Source organism: Podarcis gaigeae (genome assembly GCF_964106915.1).
Source record: "Podarcis gaigeae genome assembly, chromosome: 3".
Lineage (NCBI taxonomy): Eukaryota > Metazoa > Chordata > Lepidosauria > Squamata > Lacertidae > Podarcis > Podarcis gaigeae.
Window position 1 is genome coordinate 73,397,666 of NC_139680.1, and position 16,895 is coordinate 73,414,560.

Genomic DNA, 16,895 nt, shown 5'->3' on the forward strand with positions numbered 1-16,895 from the left:
AGGAGGTTTTAGAGGCAGGTACCATCAATGACTAGGAAAAATCTTGCATCAAGTAGAACTCCACATGTACATGATCTTGCATCCAGAAATTAGTGCTGGATACAGGTGGCGCTGTGGGTTAAAGCCTCAGCGCCTAGGACTTGCCGATCGGCGGTTCGAATCCCTGCGGCGGGGTGCGCTCCCGCTGCTCGGTCCCAGCGCCTGCCAACCTAGCAGTTCGAAAGCACCTCCGGGTGCAAGTAGATAAATAGGGACCGCTTACCAGCGGGAAGGTAAACGGCGTTTCCGTGTGCGGCTCTGGCTCGCCAGAGCAGCGATGTCACGCTGGCCACGTGACCCAGAAGTGTCTCCGGACAGCGCTGGCCCCTGGCCTCTTGAGTGAGATGGGCGCACAACCCCAGAGTCTGGCAAGACTGGCCCGTACGGGCAGGGGTACCTTTACCTTTACCTATAGTGGAATAATCTGATCTTACATCAATTTACCTGGAAGTATCTTCTACCAAAACGTTTATTTATAAATTAATATTTAATCCAATTCTTCAGTCCAAAAACCTCAAACCAGCTAACAAAGTCAGCAATAAAAACAGAACAGAAAGAATAACACAGCCCCAGAAAAAACAGACAGACAAAAGATGGCTGGTTACCACCCCAGATACCTAATCTGACGCCAGCTGTGTTCCCAGGTGATACTGGATCTTAACCCATCCCTTTTGGATGCTTCTTCACCCCAAACAAAGAATAGCTATTTATAAATAAGTGCCAAACTAGTTGAAAGTTTACCAAACTTACCTTTTTTACTTACAAGTTGGCTTTTTTCTTTCTTCAGGCACAAAGGAGAGGTTGGCAGAAGAGAGCACCTAAGAAGAGACACACTTCCTAACCCGGGCTTTGGACGCAGGAGACGTGCATTTTTAGGACCCACCGTGATTTTGTAATTGTATGCTGTTTTAAATTGTTTTTAACACTGGGCTTCAATTCTTGTAACCCACACTGGGATCTTAGAGTAAGGGTGGGTTAACAACAACAGCAACAACAACAACAGATCAAACAAATCAGAAGACTAATATATATATAAACCATTTATGAAAGAGCAGTACTAGTGACTTTGTGGCACTGCTAGAAACACTGATTTCCAAAAAGATCAGCTCCTCTCATGAGCTTGAAGATCAATACAGTGGTACCTCGAGTTAAGTACTTAATTTGTTCCGGAGGTCCGTCCTTAACCTGTTATGTACTGAGTTGAATAGGATCCAAACTGCAGCAGTCTGATTGGTCCTAGAACAATAGGATCCAAAAGGCAGCAGTCTGATTGGTCCTAGAACAATAGGATTCAGAATGCAGCAGTCTGATTGGTCCTAGAACAATGCAGCAGTATGATTGGTTGGCAGGAACCACCCAATCATGCTCCAGATAGAAGTGAATCCACAACCTGATTGGCTTACAGTAGAATTCCGGAATTAGCCAATCATGTGCAGCCCATTGTGTAAATAATGTATATAAACAGATACTTTGAGGGGACTTTCATTCATTCCTCCTCACCACTATGAGCTGAATAAAGAGCATGAAATCACTTTGCGACTCTGAGTATATTTCATAACCTGAAACTGTTCTTAACCTGAAGCACCACTTTAGCTACTGGGGCCTCCTGCTGCTGCCCTGCCACCAGAGAACGATTTCTGTTCTCATCCTGAAGCAAAGTTCTTAACCTGAAGCACTATTTCTGGGTTAGCGGAGTGTGTAACCTGAAGCGTATGTAACCTGAAGTGTATGTAACCCGAGGCACCACTGTACTGTACTTGAAACTGATGATTACAACCCATCAACCCAGAAAATCACAGGAGCTTTGTGTTGCAATATCACTTGATAAAATCTGGGGCAATATTCGAGTATCCCGTCCTTTCCCACCATTTAAAATTAGCACAACATGGTGGTATATATCAATCAAAAAGTCACATTTTCATTATGCAGCAGGTAATGCCATGTAAAAGGAACATTAGCATCTGGAATAGAAGCACTAATGCTACAATCCCCACATCTGAATGTACCCTATATCTAACAGTTTTATCTTCTAACCTGTTACAGATCCAAGCTGTATGGTGGAACTGGTAGAGATTCAAATAAAACCAAGTGACTTAATGATTCATTACCTGGCAACTACAGAAAGGCCTTTCTCACTTCCACTTAAATGGAGTTCACTCTGCTGGGATCTCAACAGGGCAGCAACATTAATCTCCAGTAAGGCAATTCTATTCTCAAACATTGAAGTTAGCAAACAGAACACCTGCAGAGACATGTCCATGAAGCATTTCTCCCTTCAAACCAAAATAATGCCAACATAGTAAACAGTAATCAGTGGTTTGTAACCTAATGTCTGTGGGCGGAGTTTGGCTCATGGAACAGGACTTTCCCATCTCCCCTTTCTGTGCATCCCCCTCAACACCTCTAAAATCCACTCCTTTGGGGTAGGAATCCCTTTGGGACAATGTGGGATGCAGTGTGCAGGGATGCAGAAGGGTGGGGAAATTGGTGAAAATCATGAATCCTCACACAGGAGACTTTTGGATCCAAGCCATTAGAATTAGTAAGACACGGGCTATTTCAGTGTCATGCATGTGTGTTTGAAGCTCTGCATTCATTTTACTTGAGACTTGTCTACACCAGAGTTCACTGTGTGTTTGCAGCTGTTTGCCTTCCCATTTAATCTGCACAGTCCACATGACATTACTCTCCAACAGCACCAGTCTTGATGCTTCCCCCCTGTAAACTGAGGTTTACCTGATATGGGGATAATCTGACGAATTGGGGGAACTGAACAACAAATTTTAGGTCACATACTATTTTTTTCGATGTTTCTGGGTGGATGGCTCAATCCCTGTCTACTACTCCCTTTTTCAAGCCTATCCAAGCCTACTACTTCCTCAATTCTTTCATTTCTTTTCCAATTGTACCCCTATTTCCAGGGCACCCCTGAACGGAAGACTGTAGCCTTATACATACTGTTTTTTTCGCACCATGGGGCGCACCGGCCCATAGGACGCACCTATTTGGGGGGGGGAATAAAGGGGGGAAATTATTTCTCCCCCAGGCGCGGGGCTGGGGCGGGGGATGCCTGAGCTTCCCCCGACCCCAGCCCCCAGAATAGGCTGCTATCCGCAAGCCTAGGGAGCCCGGCGGGAAGTCACACCGGTCTCCCCAGGATTGCGGATATCTGTCCCCCGAGCTTGTGGGGCTGGCGGTGGGGAGAAGCGTGCTTCTCCCCAGCGCCAGCCTCCAAACCAGGTCGGGGAACAGTGGGATGGCAGCGCTCCGCCTCCCCGCTGTCCCCCGAGCTTGTGGGGCTGGCGCTGGGGAGAAGCGCGCTTCTCCCCACTGCCAGCCTCCAAACCAGGTCGGGGAATAGCGGGATGGTGGCGCTCCGCCTCCCCGCTGTCCCCCAAGCTTGTGGGGCTGCCCGATATTTGCACAAAGCCCGGGGTGCGTTGTGCAGCGCGCCCCAGGCTTCGGGATGCAGGCTGCTATCCGCAAGCCTTGGGAGCCCAACGGGAACTCCCGCAGAACTCCTAAGGCTTGTGGCTAGCTTCCTGAAGCCTGGAGAGCGAGAGGGGTCAGTGCGCACCGACCCCTCTCACTCTCCAGGCTTCAGTGAAAGCCTGCATTCGCCCCATGGGACGCACACACATTTCCCCTTCATTTTTCGAGGGGGAAAAGTGTGTCCTATAGGGCGAAAAATACGATATATTATTTTTTATCTCTCGTATTTGCACAAAACTAGAAAACTACACAAGCAAATTCACAACTGTCTGACTCTGTGCTTTTGCACATTTCTTGGTTGGGGAAGTGTTTTCTGAAAGATAAAAAATAAAGTTCCATGTGCAACTGTATACATGCATGCCCTGTAGGTACTTTATTAGCATAATAAAATCAACAAATGAGAAGGCAAGGACAAACACAAAAAGGAATGCCTACTGGTATGAACAAGAAAGATCAAAGTTGCTCTGCATGTACAAACTTGTGGTGTAGACTAACTCAAATAGGAAAAATGTGGATTGACAGCTAAATAATGCTCAAAGGCAGAGAATCCCAGATACTTTGGATAGCAAAATTGGAAAATATTTATGCCTTAGGTCTGGGAGAACTGTAGCTGATTAGCACTAACACAACTGAGCTAGTGATATAAACCAACAGCATAATTCTTTTTTGTATTAGTATTTCAGTGTAGGATTTTTTTCATGACTTCTGTGAACAATTGCATTACTACTGCTATATTCTCCATCACTGCCCACTACATTCTCAAAAAAAATATTCTTTGGAGAGACATCATAACCTTATCTAATGTGAGGTTTGCTTTCCCCCAAAATTTAAGGTTCCTCTAAATTTTCAGTTTCAAGGAAGAATAAACTGTGCTATAAACAATAAAAAATTAATATTTAAAAATAATTTCAACACTGTACTCACCTTGCCATTGATTGCCTTCCTCATTAAAGCACATGATCCAGCAAACTGAATGCTGAGGGCACTGAAATCTTTACACACAAAAAACCCAATGTTGTAAAACATTTTTTTCCCCTTTGCTAATATAGAAAAGTTGCACATTCAATTAAATCCTGGCTACAAATCTTTCATCATATGTATGGTTAGTCAATATAATTCCACTGATTTCATCAACCTAATGCCAACGCATAAACTTCCAGTGCAATAACAAGTCAAACCTGCTAGCAGACAAGCACACCTCTGTAATTCTAACTAGCTAGTAGAAACAGAAACAAGACAGTCACACATGAACAATGAGCCTTGGGTTGATGTTTGCGCAACAGAACTTCTCCCTCCTTTCCTGTCCCCTGCAGCTCTCTGTCCATCAGCAAAATCTGCTCCAAAGGGGCAGACTTTGAGGAGCACACAGAGGGAGCAGAGAAAGGAGAATATCTGTTGTGCAAATGGAACTCCACTTATGCAGTGATGGACTTTCCATATGTAAATCACACCAAGCTGTAACAATAAATTATCATACCTCTGTAATGTAAAACAGCTTCCAACTCAAAATTTGCCATGTTAATTATGAATAAGCCAGTAGAGCTTCCTATCCACAAGCATCGGGCATTCACAGTAGGCAAACTAATTGAAAATAAAAAGAGAAATAGAGTATCTACTTTAAAATAAAAATAAAAATCTGGCATTCTGTTCATTATAGATACAATGAGGTATTTTTAAGTTTTATAGCTTTTATACAGATAACTCATGATGTGAGCTGGATAATAAGCACACATGAACATGTGTTCTTCCTTTCATGTAGGAACATTTAGGATTTCAGAAAGGGTATCTCCCAATCCTATCTCAAGATATTGATGATTGAACCTAGGACCTTCTGCATGCAAAGCAGATGTTCTACTACTACTAAGCTATAGCCTGCACTTTAAAGTATGTTTATATTTATGTTTAAAAAGAAAGGTGCAGTGCCAAGATGATGAAGGAGGGAGGTTAGGGGGAAACAGTGGTTTTACGTGGCTCATCAGCTGCATAGATATAAATGAACACTGACATGAAGATAGAAATTTAAGGTTAGGAGTTATGATGCTTTAAGTGTGCAATTTTATTTGTAATTTGCTTATTCAAGGGTTTGACACTACACATTATTAAAATGGCATGCATGTCCTCCGTACAATGTCTTCAGGTTATTACAGCAAGGCTGTAATACAGCATTAAAAAGTCATCACCTACTATAAAATATTACCTACACAAAATACCTTTATATGATTTTCTAATTCTTCTTATTATTCCCTTTTACATGACATACAATTATCAAGCAGTGAATGAAAACTTAGTGCACTTACCTGTGTTCTTCATCACCTACATTTATCGACTTGTCACAGAGTTCAATTCTGAGAACCGGAAAGGTAGTTTCAACTGTTTCTTCTTCCCTTAAATTATTTGAAGTATATGCCTTAGAAGGATTCTGAATCTCATCTAGGGAAAACAGGCAATGCCTATTAAACTAGAAACAAGTTGCTTAAGACATTTAATGAAAGCTAGAAGCAATAAGCTAAGTTCATAGCTATGCACTGCTGCTATATAACTCATCTGGCAGAGCTGTCTAGCCTGGGAAACTTGTGCTAGCAAAACACAGCTCCAAATTAGCTTTGATAATACAATTCTCAACTAGTATAAGACAATTTCTGTGTAGTACTATCTATCACAGCACACAGCAGGAGATGGTATCATACTGTCAATTGAACATGCCTTCTTTGGAGCTGACAAAGTTCACACATATTCACATTATAAGTAAAGGCCTCCTTCAAGATCAGTCTTTCTGAGCTCTCTATTTTGGAGGCCCTCCTGATTTGTGTGCCTGTATTATCAATGCCAATGACATCTGGATATAAAGTTAATCCAGATTCATAAAAAGTCTCTATATGAAAAATACGTTTTTAACCATGTCATTGGCTAACTAGTAATATTTTAAAATGTTTTCCAGAAGCATCATGTTACCCAATTGTTTGGATTTCCTTATTTTGTTGTAAAACTTCTCTCTCTCTTTCTTTATATTTATATGTACCACACAGCGATACTGATGCCCACTACTCAAGCTGAAGATCCAAAGCTGAAAGAGAGAATAAAACTATAAAATAGCTTTCTGCACTTCTCTTTTAATAAGTAAATGTTTCTGGTATTATCATCTTAATTCAGTGGTGTGGCCAAATACCAAAACCTATAAATATAATAAAGTGCATCTCAAACATAAATTTCCATATTCTCCAACTTGTTCAGGAAATAGTATTTTGGCAACCAACTTTTTTTCAGGCAATCAAGTTGACTGTCTTTGATTTGGGCTAGATTTCTTCCTATATACCAGGCTTCCTCAACCTTGGTCCTCCAGATGTTTTTGGCCTACAACTCCCATGATCCCTAGCTAGCAGGACCAGTGGTCAGGGAACTGTAGTCTCAAAATATCTGGAGGGCCGAGGTTGAGGAAGACTGCTATATAGATTGTGTAGATCCCACTGAAGGATCTGTAATGCCTCATCACAATTTAGGATTTGCATAATGTCTAGGGAGGAGAACAGAGCGAAAGAGAAGTTAGGTTGCACAACAGCAATGGCCATGACATAGGAGCAAAAAGGGAGGGAGAAACAGCAGAAGTTTAAGTAAAGCTGGGGTGTAGAGGAAGAGAGAAAAATGGCAGTTTTAAACAGCAGAGATTTGAGCAAAGCAGGGATGGAGGGACACAGAGTAAAATGGCACTCTTAAAAACCAGAGGTTTGAGTAAAGCAGGGATAGAGGGACACACAGTAAAATGGCAGCTGTAAATAACAGCAAATGTTTGAGTAAAGCAGGGATGCAGAAGTTGGAAGTGGTGCTTAGTACTCAAAATGTGTGTGGGGAGGAAGAGGCAGAAACTTATCATGTGGATAATATGTGTGCAAAGCAGGTTGCACAAAGGGAGGTGAGAGGAGGCATGAACATAAGGATGTAGGTGAAAACAGGGGTATAAAACTCAGATTACAACATGTCAAATTCCCAGAATGCTTCTTACCTGTCCATCTGCACATCCAGTGATCATCTGTTTATTTTCTTCATCAATGAAGAGACTCAGAAGAGGAAATGCTGGAGAAAAAGAGGCAGACCAGAAGCACAATATGGGAAAGAAAAAGAAATAAGGAACCAGTGGGCCTAAACAGAAAATCTTCACTATCAAATCAATACAACAATAAAACACAGAAACAAAAAATAATTAATACTCAATATAATTTTGCGTCCCAATATAATGATATTTTATGGATACAGGAACTCCATAGCACACATAGCTGCAACATCTGTCCCATTCATTTCTATGTAGGTAGCAGATGCAATTCAGTGTTTTCCTTTGAGATCTGCTGCCTCCACTGAAATTAACAGGATGGCACTTTGGAATGGAGAAATTCTACATATGCACGAAAATATACGTGAAGACTCTGGGTCATGGCAACTAAGTACAATTACTGCTGTCACTGGGAGTAGCATGGAGAATGGGAGTAATGATATGGAACTGAATGTATATTGCATTGTATTGTTCTAACCATTTATTTTGTTGTTTTCATCCAAATAGTGCTTTATTGTTTTCATCCAAATAATGATATTGGAATGGAATAAAATGCTCATCTCTTATGTCTAGTATTATTCTATATGAAAAGGAGGTTGGTTGATATTTTTAAAAGCATACCTGTTATTACTGCTGACTGATATATTAACAGTCCAGTACAATAGTCCCATACCTTTTGGGGGAAAACATGATAACATATAAATGTCAGTTTATATAATAATAATAACAACAACAACAACAACAATTTATTTATACCCCGCCCATCTGGCTGAGTTTCCCCAGCCACTCTGGGCGGCTTCCAATCAAATGTTAAAAACAATACTGCATTAAATGTTAAATATAATAATGAATGTAACCAATGTAATACTTTATAAAAGCCATTTGATTTTTCTGTTGATTTCATGGGATGGGAACAGAACCCCACAGACCAAGCAATACAGAAAATTTAATTATGACTGAACAGTAGCATTCAGTTTTAATAACTGATCATGGAAAGCAGATTTGAAGATTATATAGTATACCCAGTCTTTATTTTCCTTCTTCCAATTAGAATATTCTTTATAGTAAAACAAAGCACATTAGCACTATATGTTTTAATATTTGAGTGCTTCTCCTTTTGTCTTAGGGGACGCGGGTGGCGCTGTGGGTAAAACCTCAGTGCGTAGGACTTGCCGATCGTATGGTCAGCGGTTTGAATCCCCGCGGCGGTGTGAGCTCCCATCGTTCGGTCCCAGCTCCTGCCCACCTAGCAGTTTGAAAGCACGTCAAAGTGCGAGTAGATAAATAGGTACCGCTCTGGCAGGAAGGTAAACGGCATTTCTGTGCACTGCCCTGGTTTCGCCAGAAGCGGCTTAGTCATGCTGGCCACATGACCCGGAAGTATCTTCGGACAGTGCCGGCTCACAGCCTCTAGAGCGAGATGAGCACGCAACCCCAGAGTCGGACACGACTGGGCCGTACGGGCAGGGGTACCTTTACTTTTACCTTTTGTCTTAACATCATACTAAGCCTCATAACCTGAGCCAAAATAAAAATATTTTTAAAAAAACAAAAAGAGAATTTCCTTGCCTTAAAACTTCTGTCTTCAGAAACTGATATAAGTTTATTTTTTTCCCAAGGGCAAAACTCAGCAGCAGTCACTGGAGCCAGGTGACCCTCCAATTCAGCAAGTATAGCCTCATCCTGCAATTGATCCCAGAAGAAAAACAGATAAATTTCAAAATAAAATTGGTAGTGTCTGATCCCAATAAATGTGAGAAGTTCAAGTAATGTACTTGTCCATCACTTGTGAAAAATACAGCTACTTGATGGACCAGAATACAAGTTGCTTTCAAATGATTTCTACTTCTTTGATGGCACAGATAGCTATATTTCAATATCAACTGTGGTATGTTTGACAACATAGGCTCTCACCTTTGCATTTAGCATGTATATCCGATTGCCAGCACATACTGCCACAGTCTCATCATCTGGACTAAATCGCACATAAAGCACCATTCCCAAAAGTGTTCCTATAACAATGCCTTCTGGCATTACCCCTGCAATATTTGAAAAATAACGCTAAATTATTATGACTATTTGACAAAACTAAAACTTCAATAGTTATGTGAAAGCTAGTTATTTTTAATAGCAAACAACATCATATATATTTTTAAGCAGGCTAATCAACATACTGATTTCTGAAGCAACGTAGGCTGCAGTCCTAACCATGTCTGCTTAGAAATAAGTCCCACCTAATTCAATAGAGTTTACTTCCAGGTAAGTGAGTTTAGGATTGCAATCTATACAATTCTACTCAGAAGTAAACCCTACCTACTCTCAAGTAAATGGACAGAATTACAGCCAAAAATATACAAAAAACCCCTCTGTACCATTGTTCTTTTCCCCCTTCTGTAATACAGAAAAAGACAAAACTAACAGAAATTAGAAGTTTAAAACTCAACAAAACCTTCACTCAGCATCTCCTACAACCATGGAATCTTCCCTCTTGATAAGCTCAATTTCACAAGCATAAATCGAGGCTGGTTAGGAGAATCCCGCCCACTGAATTTTTATCACAAAGTGTTCACCTTGTAAAAACTTCTTCATGCATTCATCCAGATTCCACACTATTACGTAGTCGCGTGAAGCGGAGCAAATGAGGAGTGGATTGTCTTTGCTCCCAAATGCCAATGCAGTAATTGAATGGTGATGCCCTAATAAGTGTAATGGCTGACAAAAGAGTATTTGGTAATTTGAAATAGATATAAAATACGCAGCTAATCAATCAGTTTCTTCCAAAATATTCATTTTAGTTATACAAACTATCTCTTGATCTCAGAGTGATTTATAGAATTTAAATACAAACATTTCAAACATATATAAAAATATAAACATACAGCTAAAATGCCTCCAGTCTAATAACCAACTAGCAAATATCTGCCCATTTTTAAAGGCTTAGCTTTTTCAGGGAAAGCTACTCATTACTGAGGACCAACGAGGATGCTAATTTTATGAGTATCAAATATGGCTATCAAATAAAGGCTGCCCTTGCTTTGTCACCCCAGATGTAGTGACCACCCCTTCTGGCTCATATACTATATTGTCTCCTAAGCACTGTTTCCATTCATTTTCAAAGAATTTGCCCAGGAGCACTGCACAGTGGATTGCATTCTTTGGAACACTGTTGTTGTTCTTGTTAATATACATCTTACATGCCAATCTTACGGATTCTTGAACATAAACTAAATCCTCAGAAAGAACTAAGTTTTCAACCTGGCGGTCAGGATCATCAGTAGTATTCAAAATACAAAGCTCATTCCCATTCAAAGGAAAAGCACAGTAATGCATGCTACAAGCAAGCTGGACATGTGATTCTGGCACTTTGGATCTAAAAACTTGTTTTTCAAGAACAATGCTGCTGCTACATCCTTCTTCAGCAAAACAGAGGTCCACAGGGCTTTCCATTGGACAGCTGAAATAGACACCAAATTAGCATTTAATCAGAAATGTCTCATTCATTGGATAGCAGCTACATTTATAATATTTTAAAGTATTTGTGATGTTGAAGTAAAATATTTATGATATTTAATAGGACAACATGGCTAAATCATCACAAAATTATTGACCCCTTTATTAAAGGATAATAAATATGCAAGAGCAAGACAAGGGCAAAGCCTCACAGAACGCATAGGCATGACTTTGCAGAGAAGAATTCAGACCCACCATCTGCCATGAGCCGGGAGGGGGGAGGGTTAGCTTTGGGAGGATTTAGGTATCCTGTGCCCAGTTCTGCCAGCAGAGTTGCTCAGTCATCAGCAAGGGAGACCGAGCAGAAAGGAGTGCTCGAATGCACCCACCTATTTCAACCTGGTCTGCAAAACCCCCCAAAAGAAATGAAATTTTGCCCAATTTGATTTCAAACCATATAGGCAAATGAAGTGTTTGTCTTCAGGTCAGGGGTTGCAGGTACTGCTGACCAGCTGATAATTTACAATGCAAATCTTTACATCAAACACTGCTGCTTACCAGTTCCAGTTAAAGTACTGTGATGTCTCAAGACAGTCAAACTTTATCCATTTCCAAGAGTGTAATGTTTAGGACTGCCACATCACCATGACTGTTTCGTTTTCTGGTTTGTTTTCCTTTCTTGAAAGACCATAGTCTTCATCCAATCATACACAACTGGATGAACACAGAATGCCGGAACTTCAGTTGTGCATTCCATTTTTGCCCATTTTTTATTTTGAAACAAAACATAGACAAGCTGAGCTTTGTTGCCAAAGATGGGTAACTGTGAAAAGAGAACTGCTGGTGATTAAACTTCTAAAAAACAAAGAGGATTAGACAGTTTCAAGTCTCTTGTTGGCAACAACATAGCAAAAGCTGACAACAAAGGCTTTCCGTCAGCATTGCCAGACAGGCAACAATTCTCTTATAAGTGAAAGAATTCAGTCTTTTTAAATTTTATCTTCAGTGCCAGCGTCCTACAAGAATTCAAGCTTGTTCAGTGCAGTGCTGTACTAAATTATTTTGGCATCAGCTTTATATGGGAGGACAGAACAGTATTTGCTTCCCAGGGTGGCTGGTAAGTCTCAAGCAGACAAGTGTGTGAGCAGGGGCAGGATTTTCTCTGGAAGTGCTGGCAAGGGAATCACGGATCACTGTGCTGTAAGGAATTTCAGCAGCAGAAACAGTGCAGGAGAGGGGCTTCCTTCTCTCTCCATCTGTCTAGTTTGCAGGTGTCAATGGCTCCAACTCCCATTAGCTCTAGTCAGCATGCCCAATGGTCTGGGATGACGGGAGTTAGAGGGCACCATCACAGCTGCACTCACCCCAAGTCAATGTTTTTCAATCAGGGCTCCACAAATATCTCCTCACACCCAAAGGTCCTAAATAAGAAAGAGACTCTGCATTTTATAATGGTGAAATAAATTATTTCCAGTTTTCACTTTGTTTTCTTTTTCTCCTTTATATATGGGAGCGGGAAGCAAGAAGAATTGCCGACAGCTACCATTGGGCAGTACTGCTGTACAGCAAGAGACTGCTGCTGAGAGAGACAAAGGCCTGGCAGACTCGAGTTCGAATTCTCCACTCAGCCATGAAGTTCACAGGCCCGGGTGACCTTGCACCAGTCAGTTTCTCAGCCTGACCTACCTTGTTGTGGGGTTGTTGTGGAGACACAGTGGGCTGGTGGGGAGAGAAATGTACACCCCACCTAGAGCTCCTTGAAGGAAAGGTCTAAGACTAAGTGCAGGGCCGGATTTAGATTTGATGAGGCCCTAAATTACTGACAGTAATGGGGCCCTTTATATGTCCAGCTGTCCTTTGTCAACAACAAATTGTCACTGTTTTTTTGTGTTGAATATATGCTATATGGTAATTTATGGACCTATAAGGTATCTAAAGCCATTTGCACATGTTGCCATGCAACCAGTCCATGCAGAATGCAGGCATCCTATATATAGAAATGAGCAAACCAGTGATATTTTAGTGAGCGAGCTAGCAGGCAGGGCCCGTGACTTACATCATAGGAGCCTACACAACACAAAACACTGTTGCTGTATGTAGGTTTTATTTTATTTCATCATCATTATCATCAAACCTTTTATTGGCATCACATACAAACATCCATAACATAACAGTACAGAGTTACCACTTTTTATCTTATATTTTCGAAATGTACATCCAGGGTTTTTTTCCCTTTAATTTTTTGGGGGACCCCCAAGAGAGTGGGGCCCTAAACTATAGCTTATTTAGCTTATACATAAATCCGGCACTGTCTAAGTGTCAACAAATAATACAGAGCCGTAAAGGCTCGAGCAAATACTTGGGGATTCCGGCGTCCTTTTAAACCTGGCCGCGGAGTCCTTCACCGTGGCTCGTGGTGTGAGAACTGGAAGGGGGAAGCCCTCGGTGAAATGGTCGCAGCGGCCCCCTTCCCTGAAGTGGAGCAGCCCATGGCCCTCCTGCTGTGGAGGAAACAGGAGCGTCGACTGCCCTGCGAGGGGTCAGAACGCAAACTGCGCTCTGAGGCTCTGTTACTTGGCCGTTGCTGGATTCCGCCGCGAAACCGTTGGGGGCGTGGCCTCCCGCAGGAATACTTACGTCAGCCAAGGCGCCGCGAGAGGGACGTTCAGTGATTTTCTTCTCGGAGAGCAGGGGGCGGGGCTTGCCCCTTCCTAGCCCTTGCGGACACAGGCGATTAGCGGAGAAGGGGAAACTCGCACTCCGTCTCTGCCTCACAACCACCAGCCGGGTACAGCCTTGGTCCGCGCCTGTCTTCGCCGTCCGCGGCTGCTGTGGAGACACCCGCCTGCCCTCGGAAGTGAGGGGCCAGGGAGGAGGTGGTTCTAATCCTTCCCCAGCGAACGGTCTAGTGCCGGGAACTGTCTGGTTTCCTAGGTTACAGTGACGCCTACGGCGAGGCCGCGAGGCCAATTCCAGCCGCCGCCTTCGCGTCGTCCTCGCTCTGAAGTTGTCAAATGAACGGAGATTAGGTGACCGCGCGCGCGCGCCTGCCCGCCCCTTGTAGCAAGGCTCCTGCAGATTTTGCATCTCCCGCGCCGGGGTGGGAGAGACATTAAGAGGCCGACTTTCGACCATGGCTGCAATCCTGTTCACATTTATTTGGAGTATGCCCAGATGAACTCAACACTGTATCATTTTATGTACACAGTGAGAACAAATTAGAAATACCCATCGTACTGCTAAATTTCTTACCCACTCTAATGTCAAACTTTTTAAAATTAAGGAAAGTGCGTTCATTAGTTCCACTGCAAAGTGGGGGGGGGGTGTACAGTTGCAGAGTGGCAACATGGAAAACCACTGTTTTAGATCCACTGCCAGCTGCCAGGCAAGAGCTGCATCTGTGCCTACTCGTTTCTTCACTTGTATCGGTTTCACTCTCCATAGCCATCAGAGTGAACAGCTATAACTGCATGCAGATAGGGAAGTCATACAAGCAACCAAGGGTGCAGGGAGCTGCGAGAGCAGCTATGGCTGACTTGTTTCTCACTTGAGATCAGATAAACATTTGTTCTTCAGGTTGCAGCCTAGCAGTGCTAGACTAACAGGGTTGAGAGCTTTATATGAATCATTCCATTTAAATCTGTATTTCTGACCCAGAGAGCCACATGAGGCAACAGAAAGCTGTGCACTACATCTTAAGTGAATGGATGTTGTTGTTGTTTAGTCATGTCCGACTCTTCGTGACCCCATGGACCAGAGCCCGCCAGGCACTCCTGTCTTCCACTGCCTCCCGCAGTTTGGTCAAACTCATGCTGGTAGTTTCGAGAACACTGACCAACCATCTCGTCCTCTGTCATCCCCTTGTGCCCTCCATCTTTCCCAACATCAGGGTCTTTCCCAGGGAGTCTTCTCTTCTCATGAGGTGGCCAAAGTATTGGAGCCTCAGCTTCACGGTCTGTCCTTCCAGTGAGCTCTCAGGGCTGATTTCCTTCAGAATGGATAGGTTTGATGTTCTTGCAGTCCATGGGACTCTCAAGAGTCTCCTCCAGCACCATAATTCAAAAGCATCAATTCTTTGGCAATCAGGCTTCTTTATGGTCCAGCTCTCACTTCCATACATCACTACTGGGAAAACCATAGCTTTTACTATTTGGACCTTTGTTGGCAATGTGATGTCTCTACTTTTTAATTTGCTGTCTAGGTTTGTCATTGCTTTTCTTCCAGGAAGCAGGCGTCTTTTAATTTCGTGGCTGCTGTCACCATCTGCAGTGATCATGGAGCCCAAGAAAGTAAAATCTCTCACTGCCTCCATTTCTTCCCCTTCTATTTGCCAGGAGGTGATGGGACCAGTGGCCATGATCTTCGTTTTTTTGATGTTGAGCTTCAAACCATATTTTGCGCTTTCCTCTTTCACCCTCAATAAAACGTTCTTTAATTCCTCCTCACTTTCTGCCATCAAGGTTGTGTCATCTGCATATCTGAGGTTGTTGATATTTCTTCTGGCAATCTTAATTCCGGCTAGGGATAAACAGTGCCAATTAATTCTTGGTGTATAGGTTTCTGTTGCCTCCTGTGGTTCTCTGTGTATAAATTGCCACAAAGAAATACAGACGCTTTTATAATAATTCATGAGATTGTGTTTGGGATGGCTGGAAGTGGGGTGCCCCCACTCCCAATAAGACATTTTAAACGTACTGGATGTAGCAGATCGTATGTGCAACACCTGTTTATTTACATTGGATTCCATTGGTTGGCTCAGGACAACTACGTTTACGATTACAGTATACATCCTATTGATTTCAATTAACTTGCATACTTTTAGTAATTGAGTGCAGCACTGCACTTTTAAGTCATGGAATCTAATACGAAGCAGCCCAAATGTTGTGTTTTTCATGTCTAAATTAATCTTCCAAATCTGATTACCTACAAAAACAAAGGACCAACCTTTTCTAACAGAAACCATATATGCCAAGGAAAGAATATTCAAGTCTTATATTGTGAGCATTTATACACCATAAAATTGGAACAACATGTGGCTTCCCTCTTCCAATAATGTGTACTGATTTAAAATTTATGGAAAGAGCCCATTCTAAATCAGTTCACTTCTAGCAGTGCTTACATATTTGCAATTGCATGCATTTGCCCCCGCTATAAGGGGTGGAGTTGGGCACTGCAACTGCTAACATATTTACCAAGGAATGAAAAAATGAGAACCAGATGAGGAGCACCCAAAATGGCTGGCAGGTAAAAGGTATTACCAAGAACATTCCTGCCAATGGTAGACTACAGTAACTCCAGAGACAAATATTTTGAAAGCAGAGCTGGACCCTGGAATCTTTGTGGGCTCTTTTCCCATCTCATGATGGCTAGGAGCTGGTCTATTAACAGTCTTCTTGCTCTCAAATACCCACTTAGCAGTCACAATCACTTAAGTGCTTTAATGCTCTTATGTAGAAAGCAGATTGCACCATACTCTCTAGCAAAAGTTATCCCTAAGTCTTGCTGGGTCTCTTGTGACTTGCAGTCATCTGCCATGGAGATGCAGTGCAAATAAAAATATACCTGACATGGGGACATACTGAATATGGGTCTCTGGGTTGTAGTTATTAAGGTTTCATATTAAAGTTTTTAATAAAGTTTTTCTGTGCAACATTGTCAGTTTGAAGTCCCACTACTGAATCATGACATCCCTTAACGTTTTTGTTACTGCTTTTGGATAACTTCCCCCCCCCCTTTTTTTTTTTTTGCATTGCTGGTAGTATGTGGGAAGACTTTTGCTTTCGTCTAAAAGTTGTTTATGCTCTTATACCGGACGTGATGTATTTCACTGGTCTTTTTCATCCTGGCCCAGGCCTGCTATTAGTTCTTGCTT

At 42.2% G+C, this 16,895-nt stretch overlaps 1 protein-coding gene across 8 annotated transcripts in view; it reads right to left on the reverse strand.

Annotated features, from left to right (window-relative positions):
* Positions 1 to 13,963, reverse strand: part of WDR27 (WD repeat domain 27) — a 69,005-nt gene extending 55,042 nt beyond the window's left edge. For 6 of the 8 annotated variants that reach the window (XR_014562507.1, XR_014562508.1, XM_083732308.1 and 3 more), the window contains exons 1-14: positions 13,661 to 13,963; positions 11,582 to 11,846; positions 10,829 to 11,027; positions 10,144 to 10,285; positions 9,488 to 9,612; positions 9,143 to 9,256; positions 8,195 to 8,246; positions 7,529 to 7,599; positions 6,484 to 6,595; positions 5,829 to 5,961; positions 5,009 to 5,112; positions 4,456 to 4,523; positions 2,148 to 2,281; positions 790 to 857 (exon numbers count right to left, since the gene is read on the reverse strand). Coding sequence is in view for 6 of the 8 variants with exons in the window: in XM_083732308.1 (XP_083588434.1) it covers positions 790 to 857; positions 2,148 to 2,281; positions 4,456 to 4,523; positions 5,009 to 5,112; positions 5,829 to 5,961; positions 6,484 to 6,595; positions 7,529 to 7,599; positions 8,195 to 8,246; positions 9,143 to 9,256; positions 9,488 to 9,612; positions 10,144 to 10,285; positions 10,829 to 11,020 (1,315 nt within the window). In the remaining 2 variants the exon portion in view is untranslated. Of the gene's footprint in view, positions 1 to 789; positions 858 to 2,147; positions 2,282 to 4,455; positions 4,524 to 5,008; positions 5,113 to 5,828; positions 5,962 to 6,483; positions 6,596 to 7,528; positions 7,600 to 8,194; positions 8,247 to 9,142; positions 9,257 to 9,487; positions 9,613 to 10,143; positions 10,286 to 10,828; positions 11,028 to 11,581; positions 11,847 to 13,382; positions 13,603 to 13,660 lie in introns of those variants that run through there. The other 2 variants (XM_083732304.1, XM_083732306.1) reach the window with 2 other exon arrangements.
* Between the last annotated feature and the right edge of the window lie 2,932 nt (positions 13,964 to 16,895).